Source organism: Pelophylax lessonae (assembly GCF_965119305.1).
Source record: "Pelophylax lessonae genome assembly, chromosome: 3".
Classification (NCBI taxonomy): Eukaryota; Metazoa; Chordata; class Amphibia; order Anura; family Ranidae; genus Pelophylax; species Pelophylax lessonae.
Genome location: NC_138770.1, coordinates 451,187,111 through 451,205,256, shown reverse-complemented (window position 1 = coordinate 451,205,256; position 18,146 = coordinate 451,187,111). Strand labels below are relative to the sequence as shown.

Below are 18,146 nucleotides of genomic sequence, written 5' to 3'. Positions count from 1 at the left end.
CCATTCCGCAGGTGTGCGCAATTTTAAACCGTAACATGTTAGGTATCTGTTTACTTGGCATGACATCATCCTTTACAATACTGTTTAGTTTTTTTTTAAATGCAGTGGAATGTAATTTTTCCAAAAAAATGGCGTTTGAAAGACCGCTGTGCAAATACCGCGTGACAAAAAATATTGCAACGACCGCCATTTTATTCTCCACAGGCTTTGCTAAAAAAAAAAAAATATATATATATAATGTTTGGAGGTTCTAAGTAATTTTCTAGCTAAAAATACAGATTTTTACCTGTAAACAACATGTGTCAGAAATGGGCTCTACCGGTTCATTGACCTCCAATGAACATACTTCTCATTTCCTTAGGTTTTTTTTCTCAATGGCTACCCTATTAGGTATATTCAGTCATTAACAGAGATAGCCACATGGAGACTTAGAGGTGCATCTCATAAAATAAGAATATCATCGAAAAGTTAATTTATTTCAGTAATTTAATTCAAAAAGTGAAACTCCTATATTTTATATAGATGCGTTACACACAGAGTGATATCTTTCAAGCATTTCTTTCTTTTAATTTTGATGATTATGGCTTACAGCTAGTGAAAACCCAAAATTCAGTATTTCAGAAAATTTGAATATTACATAAGACCAATAAAAAGAAAAAGGTTTTCTAATACAGAAATGTTGGCTTACTGAAAAGTATGTCCATGTACAGTATAGTATGCACTCCATACTTGGTCGGGGCTCCTTTTGCATAAATGACTGCATCAGTGCGGCATGGCATGGAGGCGATCAGCCTGTGGCACTGCTGAGGTGTTATGGAAGCCCAGGCTTCTTTGATAGCAGCTTTCAGCTCATCTGCATTGTTGGTTCTGGTGTCTTTCATCTTCCTCTTGACAATACCCCACAGATTCTCTATGGGGTTTAGGTCAGGCGAATTTGCTGGCCAATCAAGCACAGTAATACCATAATCATTAAACCAGGTATTGGTACTTTTGGCAGTGTGGGTAGGTGCCAAGTTCTGCTGGAAAATGAAATCAGCTTTTCCAAAAAGCTGGTCAGCAGAGAAAAAGCATGAAGTGCTTTATAATTTCCTGGTAGAGGGCTGCGCTAATTTTGGGCTTGATAAAACGCAGTGGACCAACACCAGCAGATGACATTTCTCCCTAAATCATCACTGACTGTGGAAACTTCACACTAGACCTCATGCAACTTGGATTCTGTGCCTCTCCACTCTTCCAGACTCTGGGACCTTGATTTCCAAATGAAGTGCAAAACTTTCCACAGTCCGTGACATTCTACTTTTATGAGATGCACCTGTATATATCTACAAATCATTACATAAAGCTTCCATACATGTTTGGTTCGGTTACCAAGCTATTTATCATCTTATGCATGTGTAGCTAGATGTTACCATGTGGTGCTGAACTGGCTAACGGCTATCTCAGCAAGAGGAGGGAGCTGCTGAACAGAAAGAGTTCAATAGACCACGTAAGGTAGCACTGCGGTGGTGTACTTTGTGCAGTGATGTGTACTCTGCGGTTTCCTTCATGGCAAGAGGAATCTGTGTCCTGTACAGCCTGGGAAAAATGCAGCTCTTTCCACTCCTACCAGCAATCTCCTCTAGTAGAGTCTCTCCTCAGGACTACAGTTACAACAGTGCAGTGCTACCTGTATGCGGGGGGGGGACCCTTGGAGTAATGTTACTTTGGATTCAAGTCCACATTTCCCCAAGACATACATACTCTGGGACTCTAGGCCTAGGATTCATGTTAAAGGTCTAGCTGCTTATTGCCCAAGGGGACTGCTCCGCACAGTCATACTCATGGCAGATGCTAATGTCATCAACTCAACCACCTGTACATTGTTGATTGTTGTGATTAACTCACCTATTGTCCACTGTGGGGAAGTGTTTACACTTATAATAATGAATATTGTACTTCATGAGCTCGATGATGGCAAGTCTGCTAGTTAGCTCAAGGTAATTAGGGATAGACCGATTATCGGCGGCCGATATGCACTTTCCCCGATATATCGGTATCGGCCCTGGAACTGGCCGATATTGCCGATATTTTTGTGATGTCATTCTGCCTTCTAAGGCCACCTCCCTCGCCTTGGACAGCCTCATCTAGAGTTGGGACTAGTCTCGTGGGAGTGTATCACAGCCATAGACCCCACCCACAGCAGCCTGGTGCCAGCCAGGCACCCACACCCACAGGCCCTGTACCAGCCAGCCGCCCACAGGTCCTGTACCAGCCAGCCGCCCACAGGCCCTGTACCAGCAGCCAGCCACCCACCACAATGTGCCAGCCAGCCACCCACCACAATGTGCCAGCCACCCACCACAGGGTGCCAGCCAGCCACCCACCACAGGGTGCCAGCCAGCCAGCCACCTACCACAGGGTGCCAGCCAGCCACCCACCACAGGGTGCCAGCCACCTACCACAGGGTGCCAGCAGTTAAGCATTAAACAAAAATGAACATTTTCAGTACCAGATTTGTGTCAAAAATTGTATTTATTTTTCAAAACTTTAAATGTACAAAATATTGGCCCATATCGTTCGATAGCGATATGTTGTGACCAAAATATCGGTATCGGCCCTGAAAAAAACCTTATCGGTCTATCCCTGAATTAAATCACCGTCATCTATTAGTTGCTAGTGGGAAAGTAGAATACTGTTTGTTTTGGTTGCTCCTTAGATATGTTAATTATAGTTCTGTACACAATTTCATCTGCATATGATAATGTAATCAGGCACCTGACCTGCTGTGGTATATATTTGGTGTGAGTTTGTTTAACAAATGTTCCAGATCTTATTCAAGCTATTCTCAACTAGTTTAGTATGTGGGCGGTTAAAATATCTGATATCTATGTTAAAGATTGAAGGAAGCGGTATTCTGATGGAAGCCCAAAAGCGCATTGTGGGGTCACAGTTCCGTTACACCCCCCAAAATTCTTCTTTGATAATACAACTTTACAACAATCAATAACATTATTTGGTAAAAATAGCAACCGCTGTGTACGGAATCAGGGCACAAATTTGTGTGAAGCAGATATCACACGATTGGCTCATGACTATTTTGTAAGCCAACAGTACCAGCAATTTCAGTTCTATATTGTATATTTATATTCTTTTGCTTGAGGTACTTGAGCACCTGGCTTTTTCTTCTGCTTCCTCCAATACCCCCTCTATAGGGTTGGTGTTAAAGAGCAAACTGAATAATTGACTTCATTTTCTTAAAGGAATGTGCAATATGGTTTGGTGTCTACACCCCCTTAGGCAATGAGGTCAGAATTAATGTTTATGCTGGTTCTTGTACTTGTTCAGAAAATACTGAAATCTTTATATTAGCTGGGCAGCCAGGCAACTAGAATTTTTACAATGCAGGATTAGCAACTGCAGCTTCTGTATTTCTTTAAAGAGTTACTAAACTCAGGAGCCTGCATTCACTATATCTGTTCTCCCACAGTACACAGAACATGGAAATGAAATTGTTTTAGTAAATATAAACTGCTAAATACCTTTTCTCATCAGCAGTATATAGCAGTCTTGTGACTTCTATCAGTGTCTGGTTAAAGCTTGTAGGAGGAGTTTTCATTCTCCTCTGACTGGCTGCAGGACCCCTGACTATCTGCCTGGACTGTGCTGATTGGCCCTGTGCTGATCACATGCACTCTCCCAAGTAAAAAAGAACTCTCTAGCAATACACAGCAAACTGAGCATGTGCAGAGTGACTCTAAAGGCTCTGTCTTATCAGGAGATTAATTGGGGACAGTGGAAGAAGGGGAGGATCACAGGATCAAACAGCCTTTTTCCACAGTGCGCAGGATTAATCACTTAGGTTCCACAGTGAGTATATCAAGCATGCTTTACTGTATATACAGACTGATTTTACTTTTGTGGGTTTAGTAACGCTTTAAATATTTCCTTTTACTTTTTACAGGGATCAGGAGAGAGTGAGGGGCATGCAATCTGTGTGGATATTTTTTAAATGGTATGCAAGATAATCCATTAAGTTTTTTTTTTTTTTCTAGGTGTTTATCTTCTGGGGAAGTACGCGCAGAAGAAAATAAGAGAAATCCAGGAGAGAGAAGCTGCTGAGTACATTGCCCAGGCACGGAGGCAGTATCATTTTGAAAGCAACCAGAGAACATGCAACATGACAGGTTATTATTTTTTTTTAATCTGCCCACACTTTATCAAACTGATAAAGCTATAATATTTAATTGAGAGTCGTACAGATGTGAATAAAATAAATCGAAATAGTAAATACACCACAGGGGCCTATTTATAAAGTAACGGTGTGCCTTAGGGTCCTTTGCGGACCGTTTTTTGATCCACTCTGGCACTTTTATTTTTACGGTCACGGATGACACTTGTGTTACCTGGTCCGTATGTCCGTTTATCATCCCATCCGTTTGCGGATGATATACGGAGATAATGCATGTCAATGGGATTGCGGATGTCAGCGGATGACACCGCTGACATCCGTTTTTTGGCGTCCGTTCCGTTTTTCTAAATGGAAGAAAAATAGGGTTCTCTTCAGTTCCAATGGAACTGATCAGAAAGGACGCAAATCGGATGTCAGCGGATGGTCATCCGCTGATATCCGCAATCCCATTGACATGCATTATGTCCGTTTTTCATCTGCAAAAAAATGGGATGAAAAACGGACATACGGACCGCCCGTGTGAAAGGACCCTTATGGTGCTTGGGGGAAAAAAACACACCCATTTGTTAAGCACAGCGCTGTGCTTTACAAATGTGTTTAGCACTTGCTTTGTTTGGGATTTAATCATTTCAAGGATTGAGGGATTAAAAAAACCTTGGAGGAAGAAAGTCTAGTCACATGACCTCTCAGTCATGGAACTGACTTCTTCACCATCATGGAGTGTACTCTGCAGCATTGTGGAGAAAACACTCATTGAGATGCCATAGGCTCCACAGCATGACCTGCGTTGTATGAACCACTCATGCATGCAGAGACAGTGTGGACTACACCCTGCAGTGTCCAGCGGGAGCAAATAGCAGTATCCACTTTCCACTATAAATGAGCCAATAGTAGCGCTGCACTGTGCTTACTTCATATAGGGAAAGTCAGCAGGGCCTAAATAAAATGACAGACCATGCAGTATATCAGTAGGCTTACGGAACATGCAGAGCTGTTTTATACTATTACAAAGGGTTGCCAGATACCAGACTTATTTCATTTAGTGTTTTTATTTTGTTAAACTGTCTTTGAATAGTGTATTATAATATTTACTGATCAGTCAAATTGTTGCTAGACTTATGTGCCCTTTTTCTGTGCTGAATGTTGCAGATCAGTTTCTGACATTTTTACAATTTTGTTTTTTTAGATAAGGAAGAAACATATCCTTGGACTGAATTCATTGCATGCAACATGTAGTCAAGATTACATGAAGCAGGATGCTGGCGGCTTTATCTTCTGCTTAAGTGCCAGTTCAAACTGGTGCGATGCGAGAACCCTGCAAATCCACTGCATCGCACCCGACTCGCAGGCAGTTCCCACTGCCATATGCAAACTGCTGGGAGTGTCAATACAAAGTTAATGACACCCCCAGATTAGTTTGCATATTGCAGTGTGAACTGTAAATTATTTGGACAGGAATCAAATTGCATAGGTGTGAACACCCATGCGGACCAAATCGCATAGGTGTGAACACTGGTGCGGACCAAAAAAAAGGGTCCTGAATAACTTTGGTCCAAATGCGATGCAAATCCAGCCATATCAATCTGTATGGCTGAATTTGCATCTCACAGACATTGCATGTGATTTGCAGAGCAGTGCGGTGGGAATCACATGCAATGTCTGACATCGCTATAGTGTGAACCCGGGACTTAGACTTATAATTTTGTGCAGCACGTTTTTTTTTTTCTTTAACTCCGTACTCCCCGTCTGCAGTAGGGAGAACAAAAGTCAAAGTAGTACATTCAGTTAGGCAAATCTGAGAGTTTTTTTTTTTTAACATTTGACGTAGGTAAAGGTTACACATTGTGATCTTTATATAAGCTGTAGGAGAGCCGTGTTTTCACATCTACAGTGCCTTGCGAAAGTATTCGACCCCCTTGAACTTTGCGAACTTTTGCCACATTTCAGGCTTCAAACATAAAGATATAAAACTGTAATTTTTTGTGAAGAATCAACAACAAGTGGGACACAATCATGAAGTGGAACGAAATTTATTGGATATTTCAAACTTTGTTAACAAAGAAAAAACTGAAAAATTGGGCGTGCAAAATTATTCAGCCCCTTAACTTTCAGTGCAGCAAACTCTCTCCAGAAGTTCAGTGAGGATCTCTGAATGATCCAATGTTGACCTAAATGACTAATGATGATAAATAGAATCCACCTGTGTGTAATCAAGTCTCCGTATAAGTGCACCTGCACTGTTATAGTCTCAGAGGTCCGTTTAAAGCGCAGAGAGCATCATGAAGAACAAGGAACACACCAGGCAGGTCCGAGATACTGTTGTGGAGAAGTTTAAAGCCGGATTTGGATATAAAAAGATTTCCCAAGCTTTAAACATCCCAAGGAGCACTGTGCAAGCGATAATATTGAAATGGAAGGAGTATCAGACCACTGCAAATCTACGAAGACCTGGCCGTCCCTGTAAACTTTCAGCTCATACAAGGAGAAGACTGATCAGAGATGCAGCCAAGAGGTCCATGATCACTCTGGATGAACTGCAGAGATCTACATCTGAGGTGGGAGACTCTGTCCATAGGACAACTATCAGTCGTATACTGCACAAATCTGGCCTTATGGAAGAGTGGCAAGAAGAAAGCCATTTCTTAAAGATATCCATAAAAAGTGTTGTTTAAAGTTTGCCACAAGCCACCTGGGAGACACACCAAACATGTGGAAGAAGGTGCTCTGTTCAGATGAAACCAAAATCGAACTTTTTGGCAACAATGCAAAACGTTATGTTTGGCGTAAAAGCAACACAGCTCATCACCCTGAACACACCATCCCCACTGTCAAACATGGTGGTGGCAGCATCATGGTTTGGGCCTGCTTTTCTTCAGCAGGGCAGGGAAGATTGTTAAAATTGATGGGAAGATGGATGGAGCCAAATACAGGACCATTCTGGAAGAAAACCTGATGGAGTCTGCAAAAGATCTGAGACTGGGACGGAGATTTGTCTTTCAACAAGACAATGATCCAAAACATAAAGCAAAATCTACAATGGAATGGTTCACAAATAAACATATCCAGGTGTTAGAATGGCCAAGTAAAAGTCCAGACCTGAGTCCAATCGAGAATTTGTGGAAAGAACTGAAAACTGCTGTTCACAAACGCTCTCCATCCAACCTCACTGAGCTGGAGCTGTTTTGCAAGGAGGAATGGGCAAAAATTTCAGTCTCTCAATACTTAAGGGGGCTGAATAATTTTGCACGCCCAATTTTTCCATTTTTTATTTGTTAACAAAGTTTGAAATATCCAATAAATTTCATTCCACTTCATGATTGTGTCCCACTTGTTGTTGATTCTTCACAAAAAATTACAGTTTTATATCTTTATGTTTAAAGCCTGAAATGTGGCAAAAAGTTCAAGGGGGCCGAATACTTTCGCAAGGCACTGTATCTGCATTTGCAATATTGCTCTTTGTGTTCAGTGCAACATAGTATGTGTCACAGAAGTTCATATTTTTTTTTTTTTTACCATGAAATAGCATTCTGGAACACTAATTTATTGAATTATTTGTCTCTTTCCCAATCTAGTTTTATCAATGCTCCCTGCTTTAAAGGAAGCTTTAATGCAACAACTGAATTCAGAGAGCCTAACAAGTCTTCTGAAAAGCAGGTATTGTTTTTACTATAGAAATAAAAAAAAAAAGCTTGTTTCAGTTCGTTTTACTGGGATTATGTACTTTTTTGCATTGTGAACCCTTTCTTACCTTGCTGCTGCCAATTTACAGGTTCAGGTAATTCAAAGGCAGTCCGCATCATGGCTTGTATTTTTCAGGTGTTAATTTAACAAATGATGGGAAATGTGTAGCTAATAACTTATATTTAGGACATACTGCCCACGGACCCTTTTACACAGGCAGACCTGATTGAACCCTCCATTCACCCCTATAGAGCGGCGAATGTCAACGGTGACATGTCCGCTGACATCTGCCGCTATCCGATCTGATCCTGTCTGCAAAATCCAGGTGCACAGTTGTTCTATTTTCCATCCATCTGTCTGGCAGATTGGATTAGATATGATGGATGAAAATGGAGTTTTCACCCGAACTTCCCATAGAGGAGAGCAGGACTGTGTCTGTCCATGCTCTGCACAGTGAGCAAATATGAACTTGTCATCACCTGCTCAACGGGGATCAGCGGAGCGATCTCCAGCTGAACAAGCGGATCCCACAAAACGGAAGCGCCCACGTGAAAGGGCCATACATGGGTCGAATTCCGAACAAATTTTCTTTTGAAAATCAGAAATTTTTATGCATTTTGCAAACCAATGGTGCCACCATTGATTTAGAAATTCGACCAACCAAGCCTTCAATTTCACCTCACTTTGCTACAGAAAATAGTTTTTGGGGCTGGGAAACTTCCTTTCTTTCCAGGAATCTTCCTTTTTTTGCACTCATGCGTATTTCTTTTTGCATTTATATTTCTTGCACAATTCTCCCGTCATTGATTAGAAAATAATTTTATTTTTTTTTTAATTTCCAACATGCCCGATCACTCAAATTCGATGGCCACACGAAAATAAGTCGTTGCTGCAGCCCACAGTGGTGCAAAATTTTTGAATGAAAATTCTTTTGAAATTTGACCCATGTATGGCTGGCCTTCTGGCCAAACACGCAATCAGAAAATCATACGAAAATTTCCACTTTCGAAGCGATCATAGGAGAATCTGATCGTTAGTACACAGCTTTCAAGAGCGATCACGACAGTTTATCTGATGGAACAACCACTCTAATTCATCCCCTGCTCTAGTTTCAGTGAAGGGAACTCTTAAGGCATCAGCATACCAAGACATTTTGGACGATTTCATGCTCTCAACTTTTTAGGAACAATTTGAGGATGGCCTCTTCCAGTGCACAAAGCAAGGTCCATAAAGACATGAATGAGCAAGTTTGGGGTGGAGGCTCTTGACTGGCCTACACAGAGTCCTGATCTCAACCCGATTATAACATCTTTGAGATGAATTAGAGCAGAGACTGCGAGCTAGGCCTTCTCATCCATATCAGTGCCTGACCTCATAAATGCGCTTCTGGAAGAATGGTCAAATCTTCCCATTTACACACTCCTAAACCTTTTGGACAGCCTTCCCAGAAGAGTTGAAGCTGTTATAGCTGCAAATTGTGGGCCAACTCAATATTGAACCCTACGGACTAAGACCGGGATGCCATTAAAGTTTATGTGCGTGTAAAGGCAGGTGTCACAATAACTTTGACAATATGGTGTATATATGTATATGTAAATTGGTGTTACTTAAATATATAGAAACCATCACCTTGTAAAACTCCTCATTCAGTTTAAAATAGAAATGCAAGGCAAAACAAGTATGCCTGTGTGTATAAATCAGTACACTGATCTTCCCAGTGAAGAACTGTGCAGGGGGGCATGTCAGTACAAGTCTTTGTCATTAAATGATAGGTAGGCTGTACTCCCAGCCAGAAAACTGACCACGCTTGGGAGGATCTGCTCTAATGCCTAGCAAGCTGAGTTTGAAATAGGAATGCCGGAGTCCCCTGCATGCTGGCTGCAGCTCCCTGACACCAAGTGCTGCGCCCACATGCGGGAGACTCCTGCACCTCGCAGGAGACTTGGGAACGGTGTCTGTCAGCTGTGACAGAACGGAGCCGATACTTCCTGTATAGGTCCGGCTCCGTCCTGTCACAAGTGGAGTGATATCAAATGCACTCCGCCTGTGAGAGGAGAAATACAGGAAGCATCGGCTCTGCATGCTTCCTCCACTCTCCGCCAGCATTTCCAGCCTGCAGTACCAGCCAGTAGTACCCGCCAGCAATATCCACAGCAGTACCCACCAGCAGTCTCGCCAGCAGTACCAGCCAGCAGTACACGCCAGCAATACCTGCCAGCAGTAAGTCACATATGCTAGGGGTGTAACTAGCCCCCAGCACATAATTCTAACTATCCCAGCATGTACACTGTTTCTGACTCCTACCACCATAACCACTTCAAATCACTGAAGTGGTCATGGTGGTTGGTGTGTTCCTTTAATACCTCTCAGAGGTAAACAAAGTACACACGGGTTAATGCGGGGCAACATCAGCCGATTAATTAAAAACTGGCGCCATTGGGCCCGTGTGTATGGCAACTGGTCCGACAGAAGCCATGCCTTCGGCATGCGCAAAAAAAACACTGGCTCCTAACTTTTTTTAGCTGGCTCCTAGATCTCAAGCCAATTTGTCAAGTCCTGCCTGAGCAGGTACTAACTAGGTAGTGAAGAGAAGTATGCCCCATACAAAGAAAATAGTATAACACCACTTTGCTCATGTACCAGGAACTCCCTCTGATTCTCTTCACCAATCCTAGTCAGTGATGGGGGAGAGAGAAAAGCTTATTAGGGGCACGAGCACAGCATCTGCAATGACATGCATGGTCCAGGTCATGACAAAGAAGACGGGGGCGCACATGACAAAGAAGAAGACGGGGGCGTGCAGAGCGCATTATCCTGCCACTGTCATATGACGTCCAGTTAGGATAATGTAACCACCTTTCCGCCGTCAATTGCTCCAGTTTGGAAATGGTTAACAGAGATCTTAAAGCAGTATTAATCCCCAAAACAAACATTTGTTATATTGCAGCTTACCAATTCTTAGATGTGATGGCTGCATTAAATTTCTTTAGGGCTTTCTTTCCTATATTTTAATGTGGTGATCTGGTAACAATGTTTTTCAAAAAGCTCTTCTGCAAATGTGTTTGTTTTCAGGGAAAAGACAAGCCATTTACTACTGACAGAGGTGCTTACAGTTGTCAAGTTTTTATTTATGTAAAACCTTTATCCTAAAAGTACAAAAAAAAAAACCCTGTTGCTGTAACTGTTAATAAACTATTAGATGGAGTTTTGCTTTAATTTGTTGGTGTATTTAAATCTGCTAGTATACACTAGCATTCAAAAGTGTGGGGTCACCCAGACAATTTCATGTTTTCCATGAAAACTTACACTTTTATTCATCAAATGAGTTGCAAAATGAATAGAAAATATAGTCAAGACATTGACTAGGTTAGAAATAATGATTTTTATTTGAAATAATAATTTTGTCCATAAAACTTTGCTTTCATCAAAGAATTCTCCATTTGCAGTAATTACAGCCTAGCAGACCTTTTGCTTTCTAGCTGTCAATTTGTTGAGGTTATCTGAAGAAATTTCACCCCACGCTTCTTGAAGCACCTCCCACAAGTTGGATTGGCTTGATGGGCACTTCTTACGTACCATACATTCAAGCTGCTCCCACAACAGCTCAATGGGGTTGAGATCTGTTGACTGCGCCAGCCACTACATTACAGACTGAATCCCAGCAGACTGCTTCTTCCCTAAATAGTTCTTGCATAGTTTGGAGTGTTGCTTTGGGCCATTGTAGGAGGAAATTGGCTCCAATCAAGTGCTGTCCACAGGGTGTGCCATGGCATTGCAAAATGGAGTGATAGCCTTCCTTATTCAAAATCCCTTTTACCCTTTACAAACCTCCCACTTTACCAGCACCAAAGCAGCCCCAGACCATCACATTACCTCCGCCATGCTTGACAGATGGTGTCAGGCACTCCCCCAGCATCTGTTCATTTGTTCTGCGTCTCACAAATGTTCTTCTGTGTGATCCAAACACCTCAAACTTAGATCCGTCTGTCCACACTTTTTTCCAATCTTCCTCTGTCCAATGTCTGTGTTCTTTAGCCCATCTTAGTCTTTTCCTTTTATTGGTCAGTCTCAGATATGGCTTTTTCTTTGCCACTCTGCCTAGAAGGCCTGGAGTCGCCTCTTCACTGTGGACGTTGAGACTGGCGAATTTGCAGGTACCATTTAATGAAGCTGCCAGCTAAGGCCCTGTGAGAGGCATCTATTTCTCAAACTAGAGACTGTATTATAATGTTGGAGCCAGTTTGTGCTGTTCTCTGATGAGAGTAGTACACACTGTTGTTGCAACTCTTGAGTGTCTTGGCAATTTCTCGCATGGAATAGCCTTCATTTCTCAGAACAAGAATAGACTGTTGAGTTTCAGAAGAAAGTTCTCTTTTTCTGGCCATTTTGAGAGTATAATCGAAACCACAAATGCTGATGCTCCAGATACTCAACTAGCTCAAAGGAGGGCCAGTTTTATAGCTTCTCTAATCAGCACAACAGTTTTCAGCTGTGCTAACATAATTACACAAGGGTTTTGTAATCATCCATTAGCCTTTTAACCACTTGCCTACTGTGCACTTAAACCCCCTTCCCATCCAGGCCAATTTTCAGCTTTCAGCGCTCTCACACTTTGAAGACAATTGCGCGGTCATGCTACACTGTACCCATATGAAATTTTTATCATTTTTTTCACAGAAATAGAGCTTTCTTTTGGTGGTATTTAATCATCTCTGGGTTTTTTATTTTTTAAAAGAAAAAAGACAGAAAATTTTGAAAAAAAAAAGTTTTTCTTATTTTCTGCGAGTAAATTTTGAAAATAAATTTTTCTCCTTCACTGATGTGCGCTGATGAGGCGGCACTGATAGGCTGCACTGATGAGGTGGCACTTATGGGCACTGATGAGGTGGCACTTATGGGCACTGATGAGGAGGTACTAATATGCCGCACTGATGAGCACTGATAGGCGCCACTGATGAGCACTGAGAGGTGGCACTACTGGGCACTGAGAGGTGGCACTGCTGGGCACTGAGAGGTGGCACTGCTGGGCACTGAGAGGTGGCACTGAGAGGTGGCACTGCTGGGCACTGAGAGACGGCACTGACGGGCGGCACTGATAGGCGGCACTGATGGACACTGACGGGTGGCACTGATGAGCACTGATGGGCGGCACTGACGGGCGGCACTGATGGACACTGACGGGTGGCACTGATGGACACTGATGGGCGGCACTGATGAGCACTGATGGGCAGCACCATCAGTGCCCATAGTGCTGCCAGTCAGTGCTCATCAGTGCCTAGATGAGCAGGCACTGATGGGCACTGATTGTGGGCATTGATGGGGGGCACTGATGGCGGGCACTGTGGGCACTTTGTGTATGTTTTTTTACCTCTAGTAATCAGGGCACTGGTGATCGGTGCCCTGATTACATTCCTGTGTGTCCCCGGCGGCTGACGGCTCTCCTCCTTCCTCACACTGCAGGCTCTGTGTGAGGAAGGAGCGCTGGCGATGAGAGATGATCTCATATGTTTACATATGAGATCATCTCTCATTGGATGGTCCGATCACATGGTGAATGGCCACTGTGATTGGCCATTCACCACGATCTGTGATCGGCTGTGTCCAAGGGACACGGCCGACACAGATTTTCCCCGATGCGCGCTCGCGGGAGCGCGCGGGGAGCGTGTTACTGGGAGGCCGTATAAAGACGGCCTCCCGAAAATGTGAGTCCGCGCTGCAGCCGTATATAGGCTGTAGCGCGGATGGGAAGAAGTTAACACGGTTAGCTAACACAATGTACCTTTTAGAACACAGGAGTGATGGTTGCTGGAAATGGGCCCCTGTACACCTATGTAGATATTACATTAAAAATCAGCAGTTTCCAGCTAGAATAGTTATTTACCACATTAATAATGTCTAGACTGTATTTCTGATTAATAAACTTCTGGACCGGAAAGTTTTACCCCCCTTAATGACCAGGCCATTTTTTGCAATTATGCACTGCGTTACTTTAACGGACAATTGCGCAGTCGTGCGACGCAGTACCCAAATAAAATTGATGTCCTTTTTTCCCACAAATAGAGCTTTCTTATAGTGGTATTTGATCACCTGTACGATTTTTTTTTTTTTGCGCTATGAATAAAAAAAGAGCGACAATTCTGGGGAAAAAAAAAACAATATTTTTCACTTTCTGCTATATAACATTCCCCCCAAAAAAATGTAAAAATCTAAATTTTTCATTCTTTTAGGCCAATTTGTATTCTGCTACATATTATTTGTAAAAGAAAATCGCAATAAGCGTATTTCGATGGGTTTCGCAAACGTTATCGCGTCTACAAACTAGAGAAAAGATTTTTTATTTATTTTTTTTTAATAGTAATAGCGGCGATCTGCGATTTTTAGCAGGACTGCGACATTGCGGCAGACAGATTGGACCCCTAACTGACGTTTTTTACACTTTTGGGGGAACCAGTGACATTACTACAGTAATCAGTGCCAAAAATATGCACTGTTACTGTAATAATGACACTGGCAGGGAAAGGGTTAACACAGTAATCAAAGGGTTAAGTGTGAACCCAGGGGAGTGTTTTCTAACTGTATGGGGGAGGGACTTGTGAAATTACCACAGCGACCTGTGATCCTAAATAGAAGGATCACAGGCGCTCTGTGTTCATTCCAGAGATAACAGAGGTCAGCTGTGTTTACAATAGCTGACCGTCCTCTCTGTGGGGAGCGATCGCGTGTGCCCAGCGGTAATCGTGGGCCCCGGTCCTGTGGTTTGGTATCCCTGCTTCCTAGGGGGGGGGGGGGGGCTGGAGAACGCCGCCGGCAGTGCGTGCTCGCCCCCAGCACAGCTCCCACGAACCGACGTACCCATATGTCGATTTGCGCAGCCGAGCCAGCCTGCCACATTGTATGTGCAGTGGGCAAGCGGTTAATGTTATCTTCATTGACCCCAAACTTTTGTACTCCTTCATCCAGAGTGGGGGATCTGTAATACAGGAATATAGAAGGTGTGTTACTGGCTCATCGGAGGGAAAAAGCCTAAAAAAACGAATCTAGCTACCACATCTAATGATTGGTTAGCTCCTATATATTAAATTTTTGGTTTTGGGTTTTTTACGACTTTAATGCAGGCTTTAAACATGTGGAAAGCAGGCTTTGGCACTACTTAAAACATGATTTATAGTCACCTAGGGGCTTGTTCAAAGTGACAGCCAGCAATCATGCATTTAACATCCATGAATGGGGATAAAGGTTACTTAAAAATCCTAAACAAAATAGCTGGAAGCTCTGTAAAAGCATTCTGTACACACTGCTCTTAAACAAACAAAAGCCCCCATATACAAGGCCGTCAGCTTTATACCATAATGACTTCATGTTTACTTTCTCCCAGTATAATTGGAATAAATATAATTAAGCTCTGGGCTGTATAAGAGAGACCCCTTTAGCTCAGAGGTCTGTGGCAAGCAACCCGGTTTGGGGCCCCCTGACAGTGGCGAAACGCCAGCGCCCGGTCGCAAGTGCGATCTTTGCGATCCTGGTAGTTCCACCACTGATGTAACTGTATGTGCCATTGGATTTTATGCTTTAGGATCATGTTCAAGAGTTTTCTAAATGTATAGGTCAAACAGGAGAACAGATTGGGCCACTTTAGCCCAGTGCTGTGTTTTTTGTTCTGGGGAGTGTATGAAGCATAAACCTGGGTTTGGACCAAATTATGTCAGAGAAGAACAAATTAAACATATTCTTTTTAAAAAATGTATCCTAATTTTAGCAGTTAATAACTTTGAGGAACTAACAATTTTAAATGTCAGAAAGTACCTACCACTATAATCATGTTCTACAATATATTTTATATAGGAGATGTTACTTTATACTATAATTATCCATAAGTGGCAGATACAGAGTGCCGCCTTCATCCCAGAAGGAAGGTGGCAGGGCTGCACATGATGCAAATAATTCCCCCTTCCATGTAGGTGCACTGTTGAAATCATGTACAGGCTGGGACTAGGAGGTACCATGGGGTCACAGGGATTGACTTGAAGCACGGAGGTGGAAACATTATGCTTTGGGGCAGTTTCTCTGCTAAAAGTACAGGCGAACTTTGCCTCATTGAGGTGCCAATGGACAGGGCCATGTATTGTATTGTAAAATCTTGGATTATAAACTTCTTCCCTCCAGAACACTGAAAATGGGTCGTGGATGGGTTCTTCTAGCGTGACAATGACCCAAAACATACTGGCAATGCAACAAAGGAGTGGCTCAAGAAGAAGCACATTACAGTAAGGTCATGGAGTGACCTAGTCAGTCTCCAGACCTTAATCCTATAGAAAATTTATGGAGGGAGCTGAAATTTCAAGTTGCCAAGAGACAGCCAAGAAACCTTAGTGATTTAGAGAAGATCTGTAAAGAAGAGTGGACCAAAATCCTTCCTAAGATGTGTGCAAACCTGGTAACCAACTACAAGAAAGGTCTTGCCTCTGTGTTTGCCCACAAGGGTTTCTCCACCAAGTACTAAGTCATTTTTTGCTTGTGTATCAAATACTTATTTTACTCTCTGAACTGCAACTTATTTTATAGCATTTGTTTTAATGCATTTTTCTCTAAATTTTTGGTTGATATTCTGTCTCCATCATTGCAAATACACCTATGATAAAAATATAAACCCTTTATTTCTTTGTAAGTGGGCAAACTTACAAAATCTGTAGGGGATTGCATAATTGTTTTCCCTGCTGTAAATCTTTATAAGACTATTTCTTTTTTTGTCCCTCACCACATGTGGATGTGTGGCAGGGGCCCAAAGATCTGGATTATGCCCCAGCATGTATTATAAAATAAATGTATTCAAGGTTTAACTGATTAAACCCTCCAGATACTTTGGACAATATGTTTGATTTACTAAAACTGGAGAGTGCAAAATCTGGTGCTGCTGTGCATGGTAGTCAGCTTCTAACTTCAGCTTGTTCAATCAAGCTTTGACAAAAAAAAAAAAAAAAAGAGAAGCTGATTGGTTTCCATTTATAGCTGCAACAGGTTTTCCTCTTTCCAGTTTTAGTAAATCAACCCCTATATGTTCGTGTGTTATTTCCCATCTTCAGATACAGTTAAAGCGTTTGTTACCCCAACACTTCATATATCTGATATGTGCATGCCGTACTATGTACTTGTATGAGAAAGTATCCTGTTCTTTTTGTATTGCTTCCTTTGTGTGAAATTCCTGGTGTTCCTGTTAGTCCCCTTGCTTTCCCCTTGCTTTTCCTCTTTCCTCTTGCTTGCCCCTACTGCACAGCCATTCACTGGGAAGCTCAGTGTACTGCTGATCCTCCACCCCCCAGCTCATATGCAGCTGAGAACAGAGGAAATGTGATCACTTAAAAAAAAGGGAAAAAGAGTATATATAATTTTCATATCTATACAAAAATGTTTTGCTTTTCATTTCTATTTTAAACTGTTGTTTGACAAGATGGTCGTTTACAGTCACTTTAAGCATCTGTATGATTTGTTCTACACAGTTTGTATGATTTGTTCTACACAGTACAGGCATACAAAAACTGTTCTGGAAGGGTCCAGCAAGGAAAGAAGGCCTTTTGGGGTGAACTGATAAAGACACAGAGAAATATAATACAAAAATTGTGTTTTATTTGTATAAAGTGTATCAAATAACTCTGTAATAAGGTGTGGTTCAATTAGATAAATGCAGTGTATTGATAAAAGTGCAGATCATCCAGAAAATGGTAACAGCATTGTAGTGATAAACTTGCAAAACAGAACAAAACAAAAACCAAACATGGATAATGGATAGCTGTAATCGTCCGGGAACCAGGAAGTATATGGCACTGTCAAACAATCCCACTTGGGGAATTGCCGTAGTGACCAACCTGGGATAATGGTATGTGGTGCCAAAAGGGAATAGATGAGAGTTCCTGTCCCAGGATAATATGGGCAACACAGTTCCAAGAGAACCTGCTGTTTAACTGAATTATATACCAGTGTCGCTTTGTAGTGGATAATGATTATCCAAAGAATGTCTTATTGGAAGTCTATTGGGGAAGCAGGAAAGAGGGAATCCAAATGCTGAGACAGGTTGAAAAGTGCATAATTCTAAAATTCTTTTTGCAGTTAGGGTACCTGATTCTTTGCTGCGTTCCTTTGTGTTCGTGCTGTCCAAGCTGTCTTATGAAAAGCATGGATGTATGGGATGGATGCATCACCCCTGCTTGATTTTCCAGAATACTTCCCTGTATTCCATGTACATGCGGGCTGTAAAGGGAGGATTCTTGGGTCCAGGAATAGAAACATTTTTCTTTGAATTCGT

The 18,146-nt window shown here is 42.2% G+C and overlaps 1 protein-coding gene across 1 annotated transcript in view; it reads left to right on the top strand.

The window, feature by feature from the left end:
* Window positions 1-18,146, top strand: part of PEX3 (peroxisomal biogenesis factor 3) — a 53,550-nt gene that overhangs the window by 10,293 nt on the left and 25,111 nt on the right. Inside the window, exons 3-4 of the mRNA XM_082249938.1 lie at window positions 4,032-4,163; window positions 7,741-7,822. Of these exons, the coding sequence (XP_082106064.1) occupies window positions 4,032-4,163; window positions 7,741-7,822 (214 nt within the window). The remainder of the gene's footprint in view (window positions 1-4,031; window positions 4,164-7,740; window positions 7,823-18,146) is intronic.